At 38.0% G+C, this 18808-nt stretch overlaps 1 protein-coding gene across 9 annotated transcripts in view; it reads left to right on the forward strand.

Annotated features, from left to right (window-relative positions):
- ABI3BP (ABI family, member 3 (NESH) binding protein) overlaps positions 1-18808 on the forward strand; it is a 259187-nt gene that overhangs the window by 110244 nt on the left and 130135 nt on the right. For 4 of the 9 annotated variants that reach the window (XM_014528309.1, XM_005880197.2, XM_014528314.1 and 1 more), the window contains exons 7-14: positions 4267-4315; positions 5533-5604; positions 6206-6298; positions 12296-12373; positions 14281-14355; positions 15088-15162; positions 15816-15887; positions 16380-16454. In XM_014528309.1, coding sequence (XP_014383795.1) covers positions 4267-4315; positions 5533-5604; positions 6206-6298; positions 12296-12373; positions 14281-14355; positions 15088-15162; positions 15816-15887; positions 16380-16454 — 589 coding nt within the window. The remainder of the gene's footprint in view (positions 1-4266; positions 4316-5532; positions 5605-6205; positions 6299-12295; positions 12374-14280; positions 14356-15087; positions 15163-15815; positions 15888-16379; positions 16455-18808) is intronic. The other 5 variants (XM_014528310.1, XM_014528311.1, XM_014528312.1 and 2 more) reach the window with 5 other exon arrangements.

The following is an 18808-nucleotide window of genomic DNA, read 5'->3' on the forward strand; positions in this document are numbered from 1 at the left end:
CACTGCCCAAATGGACAGCTCCTCCTTATCTCAGAACCTGAACATCAAGTTAAATAAATCTACAGTGAATATTCTGACACCACAATAATACCAAATTGACAAACCTCTCAAGAATAACCTGCAAAGAATAGCATCCTGGTACCATCACTAGTTGTACTAAAGCTAATTTTCAAAATAGCACCAGGAGGAAGTTAGTACAATGCAGCGTGGGTTGGAAGTCCCTCGTCCCGCGTGGCGGCTGCTGGTGTAGTTATTTCTGGACAAGCATAGGCTTTCCCTAATCAGGATGAAAAAGCTGAATTGGTCATCAGGGCATTGCCTTTTACCTCTTCAGTATCAATCTCTCTCTTGAATCTCACCAACTGGGTACTCAGCCACAATGTTCCCAGAAAGATGGTAAAAGTGAATTCCCTTAATCAGTCACCCTGCTCAACACATATTACAACCTGGGTCCTCAAGGGACAGAATATCTGGAAACTCAGAAAAACAAAACAAAACACAATAATGGATCCTTATAGAACAGGAAGAAAATATGCTTACTTCCTGGTATATAGCAAATGTTTGAAAAATACTTGCTGAATGGCAGGGTGAGAGCTAAAGAAGGAAGTGGCGATAGAGGTTTGCAGCAGGAATGGGGGTCAGCAAGCTGCAGAGAAAAGAATCAGCAAGGAAATGACCTAAGAAAGAAAACTGGCACCATGATGGTGTCCATAGACTTCACGTTCTGCCGAGGCCACACCAGCTAAACTGTGCAGCAGCCTGTGGGACTCTCACTGCCTCGCTCCCACCCCCACGCCCCCCACCTGCTGCAATGAGTTTTATACAGATTGATAGATGTTCATAACAGCAAGTCTGAAATGGCAGGTTCAAATTACTGGTACCTTTTAAACAAACAAGCAAACAAAAACACTATTCCTGAAACAATTCAATTAAACTTGGGTTGCAATTGGTTAAACTTGGAAATTATCACAATATTTCATTTTCCAATGAGTCCAGGTAACAGACATTTCCCTACACTTTTATAAGAAAACACAGGGAAAGGATTCACAGTATGGATTTCTTCTTGGCAATTTTAGTGCCTTCAACATAGACACACAAGGACTCTCCTGATGCCCTTTAAAAACCTGCTTACAGAAAAGCAGCTACCTGCTCAATAGTCCAATCTTGGAGCATCTTTGGATTACAGATTAGGCGAGAGAGTAATTATAGGTCTAAAAAGAATAAAAACACTTGGATTCTGCAGCTAAATGATTTCCTTGTATTTTGGCAGCACATATTGTACATATAGTATTTCCATCCTCTTAGTAGAACATGGGTCTAACTCAAGTAAGAACTCAAAGAGAAACTCTGTTCCATCCATGTGAAGAGTGAAATATTTTCCATTTGTCCTTGTAAAAAAATTGTTTTAAAAAAATCATCACAGCAAACGAAACGACAATCAGAATAATGCAACTCAAAGGCTCAACCCAGCGACATGCTGCCTTTCTGCTATAATGTGATGTCTCTCTGAAAAACTTCACACTCAGCAAAATGGGCATTACATTCAGTAAGACAAAGCATTCAAAATTCTTTGGCGCTGTAGTCACAGCTCTAACAAAAACCATTGTTCATGCCCGTGAAGATGGTGTGGCTCCTCTGGCAAGTGCTCCATGTGACTGGAGGTCGTTGCAGCAGGCATTTGGAATTCTGAGAAAGGCCATGGACTGTCAACCCTTCACTGGAGCAGGGCAGGTGGAAGTAAGCTGGACACATGAGGCAGTGCCATGGGGCTGACTCCCTCTCTGGGGAAGGCTCCTGTGTACAAGTGCTCTTACTTAATTTTCTTATGAAAAGGGTGAAAGACATCCTACTGCCAGTGCAACATCAAAGCTGAGATTTTTTTTCTCTCTCCTCCTGAAGGTTATGCTTCTATTCCTACTTCCTTCCATCCCTTGCCTGGGAAAAATCATATACAAATTATATTTACAATATTTTCTCTTTGCCAATAGTATATGAGCTATGCAGTGCAGGAGCATATGTAGGAACTGAACAGACTGTTGATTAAAATAACTTTTTATAATTATAAATGTACTTCATTCATGTAAGAAATTTGGAAAATAGAGAAAGGTATATGAAATAAAATTACTATCAGCTTATAAAAATAACTACTATTCGTAAGTCAGAAGTCTTGATGTTGAATCTATTCCTCTTTACTATCTACCACACAACCTCCTTACTTTATTGTCTTATAAGTTTCTTACATAATAAAATTTCTCTTTTAACAGCAAAAAACCCAAAAACTACTGTTAAAAAAATAAGATCTATTTCCTTCTGGCATTTTATCTATACATATTTGTTATAAAATCAGGTTATGTTGTGGTTACAAATTTGTATCCTTTGTCTTTATCGCATGCATATTTTTCTACTTTATTAAATAGATGTCAAAAACTCAAACCATACTTTATTTAATAAAACCTCTGTTTTTGGATAATGAGATTGTTTTACATTGGGGAATAAACACCCTTACACATAAAAGATTATTTGTATCTTTGATTAATTCCTTAGGCTAGGTTGCTGGGCGTCTTAATCCATTAGGGGTACTATAACAAAAATACCATAGACTGGGTGGCTGAAGCAGGAAACATTTGTTTCTCACATTTCGAAGCTTGGGAACCCAAGATCAAGGCACCGGCAGGTTTGGGGTTTGGTGGAGCTCACTTCCTGGTTCACAACCAGCCATCCTCTTGCTGTCCTTACCTGGTGGGTGGAAGGGTGGAGGGAGCTCTCTGGGGTCTTTTTTATAAGGGCACTAATTCCATTTATGAGGGTTCCACCCTTATGATCTAATCACTTCTCAAAAGCCCCACCTTCTAATGCCATCACATTGGGGAGTAAGTTTTAACATATGAGTTAGGAGGGGCACAGCATTCAGTCTAGAGCTCTGAGTCAATAGGTAGATTATTTTTTAAAATAATCTGATGATAGTCAATTTTGTTCATTTATTTATTTTTAAACATAAGGACCTTAATACAAGAAGAAAAATAGCCAACAGTAAGCTTGGTATAATGCCACTTCTTTATTATGGAAAGGTCATTTATTAAAATGGTAACATGTTAGTCTCTTTTGCTCACAATTATGTTGTAAGTATTTCACTCAGCACATCCTAACTTATCAACAGGTCTAGTAGGTAGAATATCTGTATTATGTATGCACTTTAAGCATCAAGAAATTGATGTCTCCCTGGCTGATGTGGCTCAGTTGGTGGGAGCTTCGTCCCATGCACCAAAAGTGGTGGGTTTGATTCCTGGTCAGGGCACATACCATATTGAGGGTTTGATCCCTAGTCAGGGTGCATGTGGGAGGCAACCAATCGATGTTTCACATCGATGTTTCTCTCTCTTACTGAAATAAATTTTTTAAAAAAGAAATTGTTGTCATGCTTACCTCTGTAACTCAACCTAATTCTTCTCTATATCACTTGTTGCCTTTCTTTTATTTTGTTCCCATGTCTCTTCCTTGGCTGCCTTATCCTTGGCTCACAGTGATGACTTCCCTTTAAAGTTCACACTATACCCATCCCTAGTTCAAGTAGGTCTATGATTTTAAAACTCCCAGTGGGACATCTGAGGCAATTTGGGAGAGATAAAAGTGCACAGTCTCCTGAGAACCGCCCTTCTAATTCTGAGGTCCCTTGTGCATAAATATGTTCAGAATGGTTAAGAGTACAGGCTTTGAAAGTAGAAATCTCTAGATTTGATTCCAAGCTCAACCTTCTTGGGCAAGGAAATGTGTGGTGTCAGGAGCTCATGGTGTGTGTGTGTGTGTGTGTGTGTGTGTGTTGTAGTAGTAGTAGTAGTAGTAGTAGTAGTAGTAGCAGTGGCAGCAAGTGGGTGCACTCAAACAATCGATGTTGTTTGGTTTAGAAAGATAATATGTAGTTTAACATCTATATGAGAGAGAATGTAAAGGCAGAGTTTGACAGGTTACACCTAAAATAAAGTGAAAATTAACTAGTATTCAACCCAGAAGATTTAGTTTCTTTCCATTGCAGTTTCTAAGTAAACGAATGGGAGTTCTGAAGAAATTGCTTCTGTCAAATCTTTGGACATTTATGGGAGGAGGTTGTCCAATAAAGTAGAGACAGATATATATGTACCAAAGATCTTTCCAGCAACTGTTAAACCAGTGTCATGGGAGGCTTCATTAAAGACAAGAAAGGGCTACTTCCAGTTCTTCTTTTTTTTTTATTAGCACTAACTCAAAAACTGATTCTTCCTCTTTTTTCAGCCAGCATATGTCCCAAGGAAGCTGATCCCAATAACAATCATCAAGCAAGGTAATTTTATAAGTCTGCTCTGGATATGTATTTATAACTATTTTTAATATACTTTTTAAATTCAGATCATTCAACATAACACATTTTTTCTCAACTTCTCTGATTATTGTTTTTCAGAAAATGTTTGAAGTAATCAGTATGACCTAGTAAATTAGAAGTTAATAGGTAATTTTGGCTCTTGTACCAATAGGCCTAGTCCTGGCAAGTCACATTGTTTGGATAATCAGAGACAAATCAGTCATAAGTATTCAATTCTAAAAAGCCCATTAAATATGTGTGGCTTAGTTTAGTGTTAAGCTAGCAATCATTCATAGGATATGAATTAATGAAATGAAAACTTTAGGGAAAGGTGAGACATCCAGGCTTCAAGAATTATAATGTCTTATTTTATTTCATTATCCAGTTGTTTTTGTTTTGACTCTCAGTTTTTCAAATTATTATTTTTAACATTTTAAAAAAATCTTTATTGTTGAAAGTATTACATAGGTCCTCCTTTTTCCCTCATTAACCTCTTCCAGCCAACTTCTGTCCCTCACCACCCCATTGTCTGTGTCCACAGGTTTGCATATATGCATATAAATTCATTGGTTGATCTCTTCCGATCCACCCTCCCTTGCCTTCCCTCTGAGGTTCAACAGTCTGTTCATGCTTCTATGTCTCTGGGTCTATTTTTTTGTTCATCAGTTAATTTGGTTCATTAGATTCTACATATGAGTGAGATCATGTGATAATCTTTCTCTGACTGGCTTATTTCACTTAGCATAATTCTCTCCAGGCCCACTTTATTATGTCCAGAAAGTTTCTTGGTAGGAGAGATTGGGGACTTAAAATTGTTCTTCAATTTAAGAAAATAATGTCACAAGTATACTCTCAAAGTAGGGTCAATTAGTACTGGAATTATCCAATGATTCTTTGCTTTGAGAATATATATTTTTTAATTTATTAGGTCATTGCCTCATTTTGTGCTAGTTCTTTAGGAAATTTTCAGTTCTTTAGAATAGAGCACTCTATGATAAAGTAATAATAGCCTTTCAGTACTTATAGGGATTGGTGTTAAGGTAAGATGTGCTGTGTAGTCAACCCAATGAGTTCCTTTTTATTAATTGAAAAGTTAGATCAGTGCTTCTTCAGTGCAGATGACTTCACATTATTAGCTTCTTACTGCTTTCTGACTATTTCCCCCCAACACACACTATTATTTTTTTGTATTTCAACAGTGATTCAGAATGTTACTCACAGAGCTTCAACTAAATCCCCAGATAGGACTCCCATTGGAGGAACAATACTGGGTGAGTCAGTCTTGAACTCTATATCAAGATTAAGAAAGTCAGGCTATTTTTTTTTAATAGAGTTTTTATGGAATTTTGCACTGTGAGTAGATCTGTTAAATTGATGTTGATTCATTTCCTTTCAATATTTAGGATCCTGGCTGTGTTTATTCCAGGCTAGGAGCCAAGAGATGCTACCTCTATCCCAATGTGTTAGAGAAACAACTCTAGCTCATGCCTAGTGGGAACGATGGAACCCATCCTACCTACCCCACAGGGTTGTTGCAGTTATGAAGGAGTCTTTGTCATATTGAACTTCTCTTTTAAAAATGTATTATTAATAGTGGTGTCCTTTGTTCACCACACATCTTAAGCATCCATTTTACAATTTTTAAGTTTATGGATTAAAAGCCAGAGTATTTTGGTAGTTCAGTTCCTAATATGAAAAAGATTCTGTGTAAAAGGTACTGTCATATTTTTTCCAACATTTTAAAGTTGGGGTTAAAAATTACTAAGCAAAATAAGTGCTAAACTCAATATTTACTAATATCTGCCACTCTGAGCTTTATTTTATGTCATGATGCATTTTCTTTCTTTCATCTTTACTTCTGTTTCCTTGCAGTCCACCTTGTTATTCCTGGTCTTAATGAAACCACCGTAAAACTTCCTACATCCATAATGTTTGAGATTTCAGAAGCAATCAAGACACAATTAGGTAAGCATCAAAGTTCTATGATTGAACTTTCAGTGACCAAGTACTAGAACTGATATTCTTAGAATGTCCAAGGAACCTAGAAAATAGGCTATTTGGGATCTCAAAGTAAAAGCAAGGGTCAGGCATATGTGCTGTTGATAGGAATGTAAAGTGGTATCGCTGCTATGGGAACAATATGACCACTCCTCAAAAAAATAAAATTACCATAGGATCCAGCAATTCCATTTCTGGGTATATAACCAAAAGAATTGAAAATTTCGCAAAGAAGTATTTTGTATACTCATGTTTGCAGTAGCATTATTCATAGTAGCTAAAACATGGAAGCAATTTAATGTGTCCAACAGATGAATGAATAAGCAAAATATGGTTTATAATACAATGGAATATTTCATTAAAAGGAAAGGAAATTCTGACGAATGCTACAATATTGATAAACCTTGAGCAAAATAAGCCAGTTACAAAAAGATCAATACACTATGAAGGATGGTTGCTAGGGACTGGAGGGAGGAGAGGAATGAGGAGTTAGTGTTTAATGGTACAGAGTTTGTTTTATAAGATGATAAGAGTTCTGGAGGTAGGTGGTGGTGATGGTTGTACAACATTATGAAAATACTAGAGGCCTGGTACATGAAATTTATGCACTTAGGGGGATCCCTCAGCCTGGCCTGTACCCTCTCACAGTCCAGGACCCCTTGGGGGATGTCCGCCTGCTGGCTTAGGCCCAATCCCCCTGGGGCCCCTCGCTCCTTACCGCCCACTTGCAGCGGAGGCGGGAGAGGCTCCCGCCACTGCCACTGCGCTCGCCAGCCATGAGCCTGGCTTTTGACTCAGTGGCGCTCCACCTGTGGGAGCGCACTGACCACCAGAGGGGAGCCCCTGTGATGAGCGTCTGCCCCCTGGTAGTCAGTGTGTGTCATAGTGACCGGTCATTCCTGCCAGGAGTTCTGCCTTTTGGTCAACTTGCATACTAGGGTTTTATTATATAAGATTTAATACTACTGAGCTTTACATTTAAAAATGGTTAAGATAATAAACTTTATGTTATATATATTTTACCATTATTAAGAAGTTGGGGGGAAAGTAAGAGGCAGAGAAGTTGGAGTGTTGAAGGTATTAAATCACATTCTATAGGGAAGTAGTTATTTTATATTTATACAAAATATCAAATAAATATACATTTATAAAAGAAGAGTGAACATTTGTCAAATTATCCAAAATACACACATTTATATAATTTTCAAATAAAGTAATTGTTATAAATTATACTTAGTACACTATCAAGGGACCACTAGATACTTTCTATAAGAACTGATATAAAGGTCAGGACTGTTAGCATTATTATTTACTTGAGATTGGTACTGCTTCTTACTTCTAGAAAGAACCTGCTATGATTTCAGTGTTTAAAAAAAACATACAAATATATATATATAAAACATAACAATTTGGAAAACAACAGCAAAACTTTTTAAAGGGAGCTCAGGGAACAATTGTGGTGGTCACTGGGCTTAGTTGCTGCATTTGAGTATCAAATTAGTTTGATACTCAGACTTAATCAAGCATCACACACCCTGGAGAGCTTGTGAACACAGACTGCAGGGCCCCCCCCCCCCCCCCCCCCCCCCCCCCCCCCCTCCAAGAGGTTCTGATTCAGTAGGTCTGAGCTGGGGCCTGGGAATTTGCATTCCTTACCAGTAGGTGATACTGAGGCTGCTGGTCTGGAAACCATACTTTGACTGGAGAATGTCTTGGGCTATTGATAAATATGAAAGGAGACGGCGTAATGTGATAGAAATTGAAACAAGACTTAAAAATGCAGAACATTTTCCCTAAAGTAGGCACTAGCTGAGAACTTCAGCACTTACATAATCGACTCTTCACATTGTATGGATGCAAAAACAGAGGCCCAAGCCCCTGTTTGGTAGCACTCAATCAACAAATACTTATTAGCATTACTCTGTGCCAGATAGTGCGTTACTGGGGCCTATCATGGTGAGCTACACAGCCCATACCGAGACCTCAGACTTATGTTTCCCTTGTTGGAGACCTAACCTATTTGTTTTCTGATGGTAGGCAATCAGACTGTATCTGTTTTAAAAATTAGGAACTCCTAAATTCTCCTTAGCTGTTAATTTTGAGAACTTCCTGGAAGAAGGAGGAACAAAGCTTAAGTGGGTAAAGAACACTTAATAGGTGGTCCATTAGCCTTACAGTTTTAGAAAAATCTTCAAAGCTTATGCATCACCATTTCCTTGAGATGTTAAAATATTTGCCAGTAAATCTTTGTGATTTTGCTCAATCCTTACATGTTTACTGTAAAATATTCATAGCTGTTAGTACTAGAATGAGTTACCTTCAAGGACATAGACTCGTGACCCTAGGCTTCATATCTCACTTTTAACTGTAAAACCCTGTGACTCAACTCCACACCGTCTGTACGCTGTGCTCAAAACCAGGACGCTTCCAAATTAAATGCCATCAGGGAACCTGTGTTTGGAATCAGAGCTCAGGACTTTTGCACTTACCTGTTCTGTAGAGCCTGCATATTGCCCTGCTCCTCACCTGGAAACTTGTTTTGAAAGAGAAAAAAAGGAGCCAGCCAATCTCTTATTGATTTGGTCCCAAATCTGTCTCTCAAAACTACAAAACCCAGGATGTGAAGGAGACTGAAAATGAGCAGTTTTTTTCCCCAGACCATTGCTGTCAGTTTTGAATTAGAAGATGTTTTATTCCCTACTCCAGTGATGGCGAACCTTTTGAGCTCGGCGTGTCAGCATTTTGAAAAACCCTAACTTAACTCTGGTGTCATGTCACATATAGAAATTTTTTGGTATTTGCAACGATAGTAAAACAAAGATTTATATTTTTGATATTTATTTTATATATTTAAATGCCATTTAACAAAGAAATATCAACCAAAAAAATGAGTTCGCGTGTCACCTCTGACATGCATGTCATAGGTTCACCATCACTGCCGGGCCTAGTCCTTAGTCTTGAGTGATATTTCCTTTTGGTTTTTGCAAAGTTCTACATGCTACCTTAATATCAATTCAGGTGTTTTGTTTACGTTAGAGCTTCAGGGATTTTGTTTTGTTTTTATTTTATTTTTCTGATATAATTCACTAGACCTTCAGGATTGTAATTTTAATAGAGAAGAAATGGTATGCGAATAGTTAAATATCTCTTTTAACTTGTATTTCCGGGAAAACACCTGTCAAATTTAACACTGGCAATTTTTTATGCATTGAAGAGATTGATAGTATGTTTGAAAATGTACAGTAAATCCATCAAATGTAACATCTTAACAGACTGTATTTAAAAAATTACATTTTAAATATACTGTAATTTTTTAATGCAGACATAAGCAATTCTTTATACAACTGAGGAAGAAATAAACTTTCCTGGGGTTATTTATCACCACAATTCAGAAAAGTCCAATTTTTTGATGGGGTAAATCCTAAAAATAATATCCTCATTCCAGCAGCATCCATCATGGGACATCGAGAAATTACTAGCTTTTGTTCTAAGAACACATGGTGTGAATAATGAGAGATATAAACAAGAAAATTAGTATTACACCCACATCGCCAAGGGATATACGTAGGGTTTGCCAAAGTCAAGACTTGGCTTGCCAAAAATTAACGGAAACAACAGTGTTGGAAAAAAGGTACAGAAGAATCAGAGAGGGAAAAGAAATTTCCTGGGTTTTAGGTCATTCTGATGGGATTTTGCTCTACTAGTGCCAAGACTGCACTTGTACATAGATGATGTACAATGTTTGGGTTTGATAGGAAACATAAAATCCCCCCATTTAAATATTTCTCCATCTACCAATTTCTCTGATTCTGAAAGGCAATATTTAGAAATACAATATGCCTTTGTAAGGAATTGGTGATGTGTAAAGAATACAATTCTCTCTTGGGAACATAGTTTACCCTTTTTTCTTCTTTTCAGCCTAATTTTAGGCGAAGGTGATTGCCAGCTAAGGGCATGTTTAGAATATAAGAAGCGAAAGCAACACAATTTAGAGCATTCATGAAAGTCTAAATGTTAAAATAAGTTAGTAAGTAAATAGTCCTAGGCACCCTGGCAACCACCAAGAACACAGGATGTTACACAGGGAGGAGAGGATTAGCAAACATATCCTAAAGGATCAGAGGACACTGAAAAAGAAAAGACCCTTAAAGAGAAACCTTATAATCTTATATTTGAAAAATGAAAGCAAACACCTTCCTATGGCACATCCTGAAAATAACAGAACCAGAACTTGCTCATAAAAATTTGTAACCTGAGTGGTTTTTCCTGTGCTAACAATCACAGTGGTTCTAAACAAAAACTGGAATTACAACAAAGGGCAGGAAAAACAGTTGATCAAACTTAGACGTTTCAAAAATAGGATTTTTTTGTAAAATTATACTGGACTGGCATTTTTAGTTATTCTAGAAATAGAGTCCTCTCTCTCTCTGTGCCCTGCTAAATCAATTTGAACAATGATATCAAACATTTCTGCTGTGCAAACATGCTGTACAACTTCATATGCTCATGAATCCAAAGCACACACATGGCCATTAGATATGATATGGCAAGTACATAGCATGCGTGACACCTATTTCTAGCATTTTAAGTTACTCCTGAAAATAACTAGCTCTATGTAGGAATCTATTGAATGTTTCCATAATGCAGATTAAAAATTGATTGGCTTCTATTATCATTGTGAAAGGGATGACTTTATAACTGCCTTTGTCCATCACAAGTAAATAAATATGTCATGCCCATGTCAACTGTAAAGAAGAAAATGGTCTTTACAGCAGAAATGTGAACTACAAAAGGAAGTTATAAAATTTGCATCCTCAAAGAACCTTGAGAGAACAGGTTAGATGAATTGTTCTCAACAGAGAGCAGTTTTGTACCCCCGCGGAAATTAGGCAATGTCTGGAGACATTTTTGGCTGCCACCACTATGTACATGCTAGTAGAATCCAGTGGTAAAAGCCAGGGGTGCTACTCAACATCCTGCAACATAGGAAAGCCTCACACCAAAAAATTATCCTGCCCAAAACGTCAATAGTGCCAAAGTTGAGGAACCCAAGAAGTTCCTGTACAGCCTTTGGACTCTACAAAATCCCATCTAATTATGATCAGTTCAAAGTGACATCATCAGGGCATCTCAATGATTAATTTTTTCATGCCACTAGACTGCTTCAAAATATTATAAGTAGGTTATTGATTTTGTGTGTGAAATAGCTGACTCAAGTTAATCCTTGGTGCATTTTTAAAATGGGGAATATCTTAATCATTGGGAAACTCTGGTATAGAAATGTACTTTCTTTGAAAAAAATACCTACATTTTAGAAGGAAGTTTCCTGAACAGTTGTCTGAAGAGGGAAAAAATCTATTTTAATCTTTACACTGAATCCCCTCAGTGACCAAAACAATAGGTGTTTGTTAACACATGGCTCAAATAAATTACTGTTGGTATTTTTTTTTTTTTGCCACAAGTATTTTCAAATAAGTTAGTTTCCCAAGTGTGTTACTTGTGCTTTTTAAAAATTTCAGTGTCTGAACCTATTGCATGTTTTACCATGCATAATAATGGAAATTTTCTATTCATTGATTTTTTTAAAAAATAGGAGTACTTCAATATAAAATTCCAGTGAGTATTTGCAATGCAACATATGCCTTCCAGAAACTCTATGAATAAGAATGACTTGAGAGTTATCCAAGTGTTGGGTTGTGATTTATTCCTTCATTCCAATGCCAACTTAGATCTTAATTACTAAGGGTAACAAAAATGGATTCTGAACACTGTCATCTATTCATGCTAATCCCTGGTAGAAATGCACAATACATTTGTTGACTGCCTGGTGGGAAGAGATAAAAGCAGAATAGATTTTTGGAAATAGTCTGTTACTTGATTATGTTTTGAATGAATTGTATTCGGACACTGTGTTATAGGGAAGTGAGGTAAACTGTTTGTTCTCTGACTTTTTTTTTTTTTTAGCTAAGAATGAAACTTTGGCATTACCAGCTGAATCTAAAACACCAAAGGTAGAAAAAATCCCAGCACAGCCCATAACAGGTAATGAGATCCCCGTATTGGTCACTTACAATAAGTAATATTTTTCTAATAGTAAATGATTGACAAGGCTGTACTTTTTTTCCAGTGAAGAGCCAGTAGGAAATTCATTTCAATCATTAGCACAAAACGATAGGTGATGTGATTCTAGGTCCTTAATCTAATGTCTGGAAAAACAACAACTGCAAAATGAACTACTGCATCATATAACTAATATGTAATATGGAAACTATATTTTTCACTCTAAGTGAAAGTTATTACCTCAACATTGTGAAATAATCCTATACTAAAACGTAATGCCTGGTTTTGGTGTTTTCCTTTTATGTGAAGACATGAGACCATTTTTCATTTCTCCACTTTCACAAGTGGTCATTTGAGCAAAATGCCATCATTAACTTTGACAAATCCATAGCTTGCGAGCTATGTCATTTAGCAGCAATGTCTTTGGAAAATTAAAAATCCCAATGTAGATAATATGTAATAGTTCGGTAAAAATTCTTTAAAGAATAAATGTGGAGTGCATTTTCCCCCACAGTTTATCGGTCGTTACTAACAAACATTCAGCATTTCTTCTATGAATGAACTGCCCACTGGGGACACATTATTCTCTGAACTACAGAGTTTTGCCAGAGCAATACCACCTCATCTAGGACTCAGTGAAGCAAACATCTGGCAAGAATTTCCCCAAATCCACATTTAGCGAAGTAACTCCAATCTAAAGTAAAAATTTTAATCCATAAAATTGCTACAAGTTGAAGTATTAGTGGTATTTACCTTGTACTAAACTCTTAGACTTATAACTGGTCCAGAGAAGTTAAACATTGGTGGGAAAATAAAATAATGTGATTTTAAGAAACCAATTCAGATAGGGATATTTCTGACAAAGCAAGAAGTATGTGGTTCTGCCTAAAGGAGAGAGATGGACCTTCCATCCCTCACCTCATGGCAGGTGGGGCAGACGTAAAAGCTATTCAGGAAGCTGAAATCATCTATTTGAATGAAATTCCTAGGTACTTTTCTGATTTCAATATAATTGTTCAATACCAATAAAAACATAGGCATGACCCAGTGGATGACTCCAACTTCTTTTCTGCCCCAAAGATTCTGCCCAATTATACTTTCTTCTCTTGGCACATTATCTCATGGAAGAGTCTATAGATTTCTTAGTTCTCTTCCAAATCTTCCTCACAATTTCCCACTTTAGAAACACTTAAACAGCATAACTTACTATTCAGTGTTATTGTGTTACTGCAAGTCCTTAACCCTGCAAAACTTCTAGAATTGTCTAGCTCCCAGTTCACTCCAGATCTCAGTGATCCTGGTTCTTATTTCTTGAAAACTATTTAGCTGAGGTGGTCTTTGCTTTTGACCTAGCAATTAGAGCACCTTGCGGCTGAGCATATGTATCCTTATCATAATTTCAACCCAGTTCCAACCTTCGCATGTTGACTGCAGTTTGAAAGAGAGAAATCAGAGAATGTAATAGTTCTCAATAAACCTTTTTGCCCTGGATCATTGTTTTATTTGCCCATTTATAAATTCATTTAATAAACATTTATTATGCATTTGCTTACTATACCCCAGACATTGTGCTAAGCCCTGAAGGTAAAGAGAAATAAAAAGGCAGACGAATAAAAAGTTATGATTAATCTGATAAGTGCTTTCACGGAGGTCAGTTCAGAGTGCTTTTTGTAACACATGGGAAGTGGACCAAACCTGGAAAGGAAAAGCTGGGAGCAATGTCAGGTCAGGCTGTGGTGCAAGCAAGCCATGGAGTCCTTAACATAAGTAACTTGAAAAGTAATGAGCTATGTGTCAGTTATTAATTCTAAAGGGCACCAATGTCTTAGGGTCTTCGGTTGTTTCATAATTTTATCTTAATTTGTAAAGTTGTCTTTTTTACTTTCCAGTGACTCCTGACTCAGTTCCAGGAACCACTAAATCCACTGTGTCTAGTGCATTAGATATTTCAGAAACAACACTGGGTAATTCTAAGAAGTTTTTTTCTAAAACAAACAAAACCCTCCCAGCACTCATTGAAAAGAAAAGTAACCCAATACCTTACCTTTCCCCTCATCTCTCACCTCCTTTCTGGCAGTAGTTAATCTTCCTATTTCTTGGACCAATTTCATTAAAGAGTTAATCTCATGCCTTGATCCTGGTGAATGATGTTCGAGGCAGCGCTGGACGCCAGCTGCTAGCTGCACCCCCTTTTCACCAGTCTCGTAGGATGTACAGAGAAACAGATTGCAGCCTTTTATCCCAGGAGGCTTGGAGAGGTGGGGGAAACCTGGAAGTCTTGACTATGTCTGTGCTTTCCGTTTTCAGTGGCTTTTCCAAGTCTTGTGTGTACTAAAAAAGAGGAGAATCCCCAAAAGTGTCACGCTTTCTAATAAGAATTTCATGTCACACCTGTTAGCTGCTTCTTGGCTCAAGAGGCTCATTCTTGCTTGGTTCTCTTCTGAAGAAAAGGAGCGGCATGCATTTTGTCCTGTACTTGTGATGCTGACCATCCGTGCCACACCACAGCCCTTTGGAAGTGCACCTTCAAATTTGAACAGCCATGTCCACCTTTTCCAGGGAAAGCCAGCTGTGTCCTTGAAAGGCATCAGCTGCCAGTGCACACTCTGTGTGAGCACGCGTCACGTGATCATGGTTAAGCCACAGCATCAAATCCCAGTTCATACATTTGCTAACCGAATTCTTCTTTATTTTAGTTCTCAGCGAAAAGACCCCGGAAAGATCGCAAACTATTCTAATACCTAGGTTTGAGTTACCACTGAGCACTCTAGGTAAAAATTTTTAAATACTACAGCTTATTATTACCTTGCAAATTTTATGCATGCTTGAAAGCCATCCTTAGGCTAATTTATTTAAATTTATCTCCTCACAGGAAAGAAGAAACACTTAGCTTATAAAACAATAAGCTCCCCAACACCACGTTTTTAGATGTTATAAAATATTATAATTTAGGGTCCTAAAGAGTCTCTATAACAAATCCTTCAGCTGTTTAGAATTCTTCTAATTTCTTTATTGAACGCAGTATAAAAAAAAGTTATTGGTGGAAGTGAGCTTAATTATAAAGCCATGTGGTCACCAAAATTCTATTTTTAAATGCTAGTAGTAGATGGACATTTTCTAGTTCAGATGTGTTTGGTACTTGATGTGAGTCTAAATGAGCACACATACACATAGCTGAATAAATTAGAAAACCAGTTTAATCAAAATTAAAGCTCAAATTCCTCAAATATAGTATCTGGTTATAAAAAAAATAGAAAAGGGAGCTTTGTTATATCATCCAATGTTGAAACACAGGATTAAAATATACTAACAGTTCCTTACTTAACGTGAATAATTTGCCTGTCTGTGTTTGTTTATTGCTTAGTAAAATCTTTTCTGTTACTTGCACCTCAAGTCATAACATTTCTTATGTGTTTCTTTACAGCTCCGAAAAGACTTCCAGAATTTCCTCAGGCAAAAACACCCTTCCCTTTTGAGAAACCTGGGGGCGCCTTGGGTAATAACAGCACCTGAAATCTGGTGTTAAGATGTGGGTGATGATTGCTTAATTCTGGAGGCTACATTCACTGGGTCCTATCTCTGCAAACCTCAGTGAACTGATAAATTCCATTAACTTAACCAGACAAGTGGTTGATTTGGTAATGCAACACAAACAAACAAAAAACATATTTGTCTGATTGTGTTTTTTAAAAATTTAGTATCAATCATCACTCTCTTAATTCCACATAGGTCATTAAGTTAGTTTTCTGTCCTCAGAAACATTGAGAGTATGACACCAGCCTTTGGTCTCTCTCTAGTCACTAACCAATCACATGCTCTCAGGATGGGAACATAGTAATTTCTTCTTGATAGATGATGGCTTTTGATAGAATGAGTATGTGCTTTTCATTGCAGGATTCTCATAGTCAACCATACCAGCAGCCTATTTCTGTTTCTTTGTCCTCCTCAAAAAAACTTCAGCAAATTCCCTTTCTTTTTACTACTGTAGCTTCGAGTGAAAAGCCATGGATTGCACCTATAACTAAAACATCTGAGGATTCCAAAGTTTTACCACCTCAAACTGGTAATTGCATTCTATTTTTTTTAAAAAAATAGACTGAAACAACAGTATTGAGTTTCTCATTTTTATCTTTATAGGTTCCTTAATTGATTATCAGTATACTTTATAGTAAATGGTAAAGCTATAATTCATTCTTATACTTAAATAAATCTCTCTTTTTTTCCTCAGTACAAAAGCAGAATGTTTTTGCATTTGTTTTAAAGATCTGTATTTTAACATCTGGACATCTATTTTGATCTTTGGCTAGAAGATGAACTATGCATTAGCTCATTGAATTTCTAGAGATCTCTTTAGTGCCATGAGGCAGTAACAAAAATAAGAAGCATCATCCTGGGTCTGATTTAACAGTGTTGAATTTAATGTTTCCCTTGCAGGTAGATATTTGCTTCTTTTCCAGCAATGAACTTTTTTAGTGACAGTTATTGCTATTTATTGAGCACCTTTTATGTGCCAAACGTGGTACTAGGTGCCTGGGAGTGAGCTGTATGACTTGGGGCCCAGGGGCCAGTGATAGGACATCGCATGCAGAGTCCAACTTTAAAAAGGCTTTCCAGCTCCTGCGTATCCTCAGGTCGGCTTTGATTTGCTCAGCAAGGAGCAACTGAGCTTGCAGGTGGAAATCAGCAAGTCTAGTCGGAGTAGGGCAGGTGACTCTCATTCCCCTCATACCATACCTTATATTTGCCAACAATGAACATTAGAGAGCCTACTATGTACAAGATATTATGACTGAGCCCTAAAGTTTATAAGCATACTGTGATATAGAGGGAAGACCACAGGTCTTGGAATTAATAATGGACTTTTTTCCAATTCTGGCTTTCCTGCTAACTGAATACTTTAGATGTTTTACTCTACATTTCTGGATCTTAGTTTGCTCTTTTATATATTGCGGCAATTGGCTTTTTTTCCTCTAGAATTCTTGTGTTCTACCACTAAAACTGATTAAGGGAGATAGCCCTCCTTTTTTGAAAATAGATTTTTCTCAATTAAAGAGTTTCTTCCTATGTATCTTTTTTTATATCTAGAAGTCAACTAAAGAGGATGGATATTTAGCATATGATAATTATAAAACCTCAGAAACCACTTAGTGTTATTACCTCCATGGTTTTTATTTTACTTGTTTGTATTTTAATTTTTGTATATCTTCTAGTTGTGGTTTTTGGAGCATGTATAGTATATTATGTAGTTAGAAGTTGGGTAATAAAGTTATATAACTAACATTTTGTGGAATTTTCCAGTAAAGAGTCCAACAGAGGACTAGTTTGAGAAAGGATGAGAATGAGCCTTCAAGTAGATCTTGGTCAAATTATATTTTCTCTGATATCTGCAGTGGTCTCAGATCTTAGCAAAAGATTTAAGGATGTATCAAATAAAGTAAGCATGTCTATTATTATAATACTAGAGGCCTGGTGCACAAAAATTTGTGCACTCGGGGGAGGCGGGGGGGAAGGTCCTTCAGCCCAGCCTGTGCCCTCTCACAGTCTGGGACCCCTCGGGGGATGACCATCTGCTGGCTGAGGCCTGCTCCCCAGGGGATTGGGCCTAAGCTGGCAATCAGACATCCCTCTGGCAGCCCAGCAGCCATCGGGGGATGTCCTCTTGCCAGCGGGGAGCACACCTAAGCTGCAATCAGACATCCTTAGCACTGCTGAGGAGGCAGGGGAGGCTCCCACCACCACCGCTGTACTGGCAGCCATCAGCCTGGCTTGTGGCTGAGCAGAGCTCCTCCATGTGGGAGCTCACTGACCACCAGAGGGCAACTCCCGCATTGAGCATCTATCCCCTGGTGGTCAGTGTGTGTCATAGTGAGCAGTCATTCCCTCTCTTTCTGCTGTTAGGGTCAGTTTGCATATTACCCTTTTACTATATAGGATAGAGGCCTGGTGCACGGGTGGGGGCTGGCTGGTTTGCCCTGAAGGGGGTCCCAGATCAGAGTGGGGATCCCGCTTGGGTGCCTGACCAGCCTGGGCGAGGGGCTGATGGCTGTTTTCAGGCTGCCCACACCCCCTTCAGGGTGGGGGTCCCCACTGGGGAGCCTGGCCAGCCTGGATGAGGGGCTGAGGGCTGTTTTCAGGCGGGCCAAGCCTGCAACTGAAGCTCCCAATCTCTCCTTTTTTTCTTTTTTTTTAATTCTGGGATTTATTTACCTTCTGCAATTGAAACTTTGTTGTGGCTCCAGCTCCGAGGCCAGCTGGCTGAAAGCAGGTATCTGGGGTTTGTTTAGCTTCTATAATTGCAACATTGTTGCTTAGACTGGAGCTCAGAGCCCAGCTGCAGCAGGCGGGGAACCTTGGCTTCCTCCATCACTGGAGCAAGCAAGCCTCATGTTTGCTTCAGCTGCCTGGCTGCTGGCCGCC

The sequence above is a fragment of the Myotis brandtii genome, unplaced genomic scaffold, assembly GCF_000412655.1.
Source record: "Myotis brandtii unplaced genomic scaffold, ASM41265v1 scaffold63, whole genome shotgun sequence".
Taxonomy (NCBI): domain Eukaryota; kingdom Metazoa; phylum Chordata; class Mammalia; order Chiroptera; family Vespertilionidae; genus Myotis; species Myotis brandtii.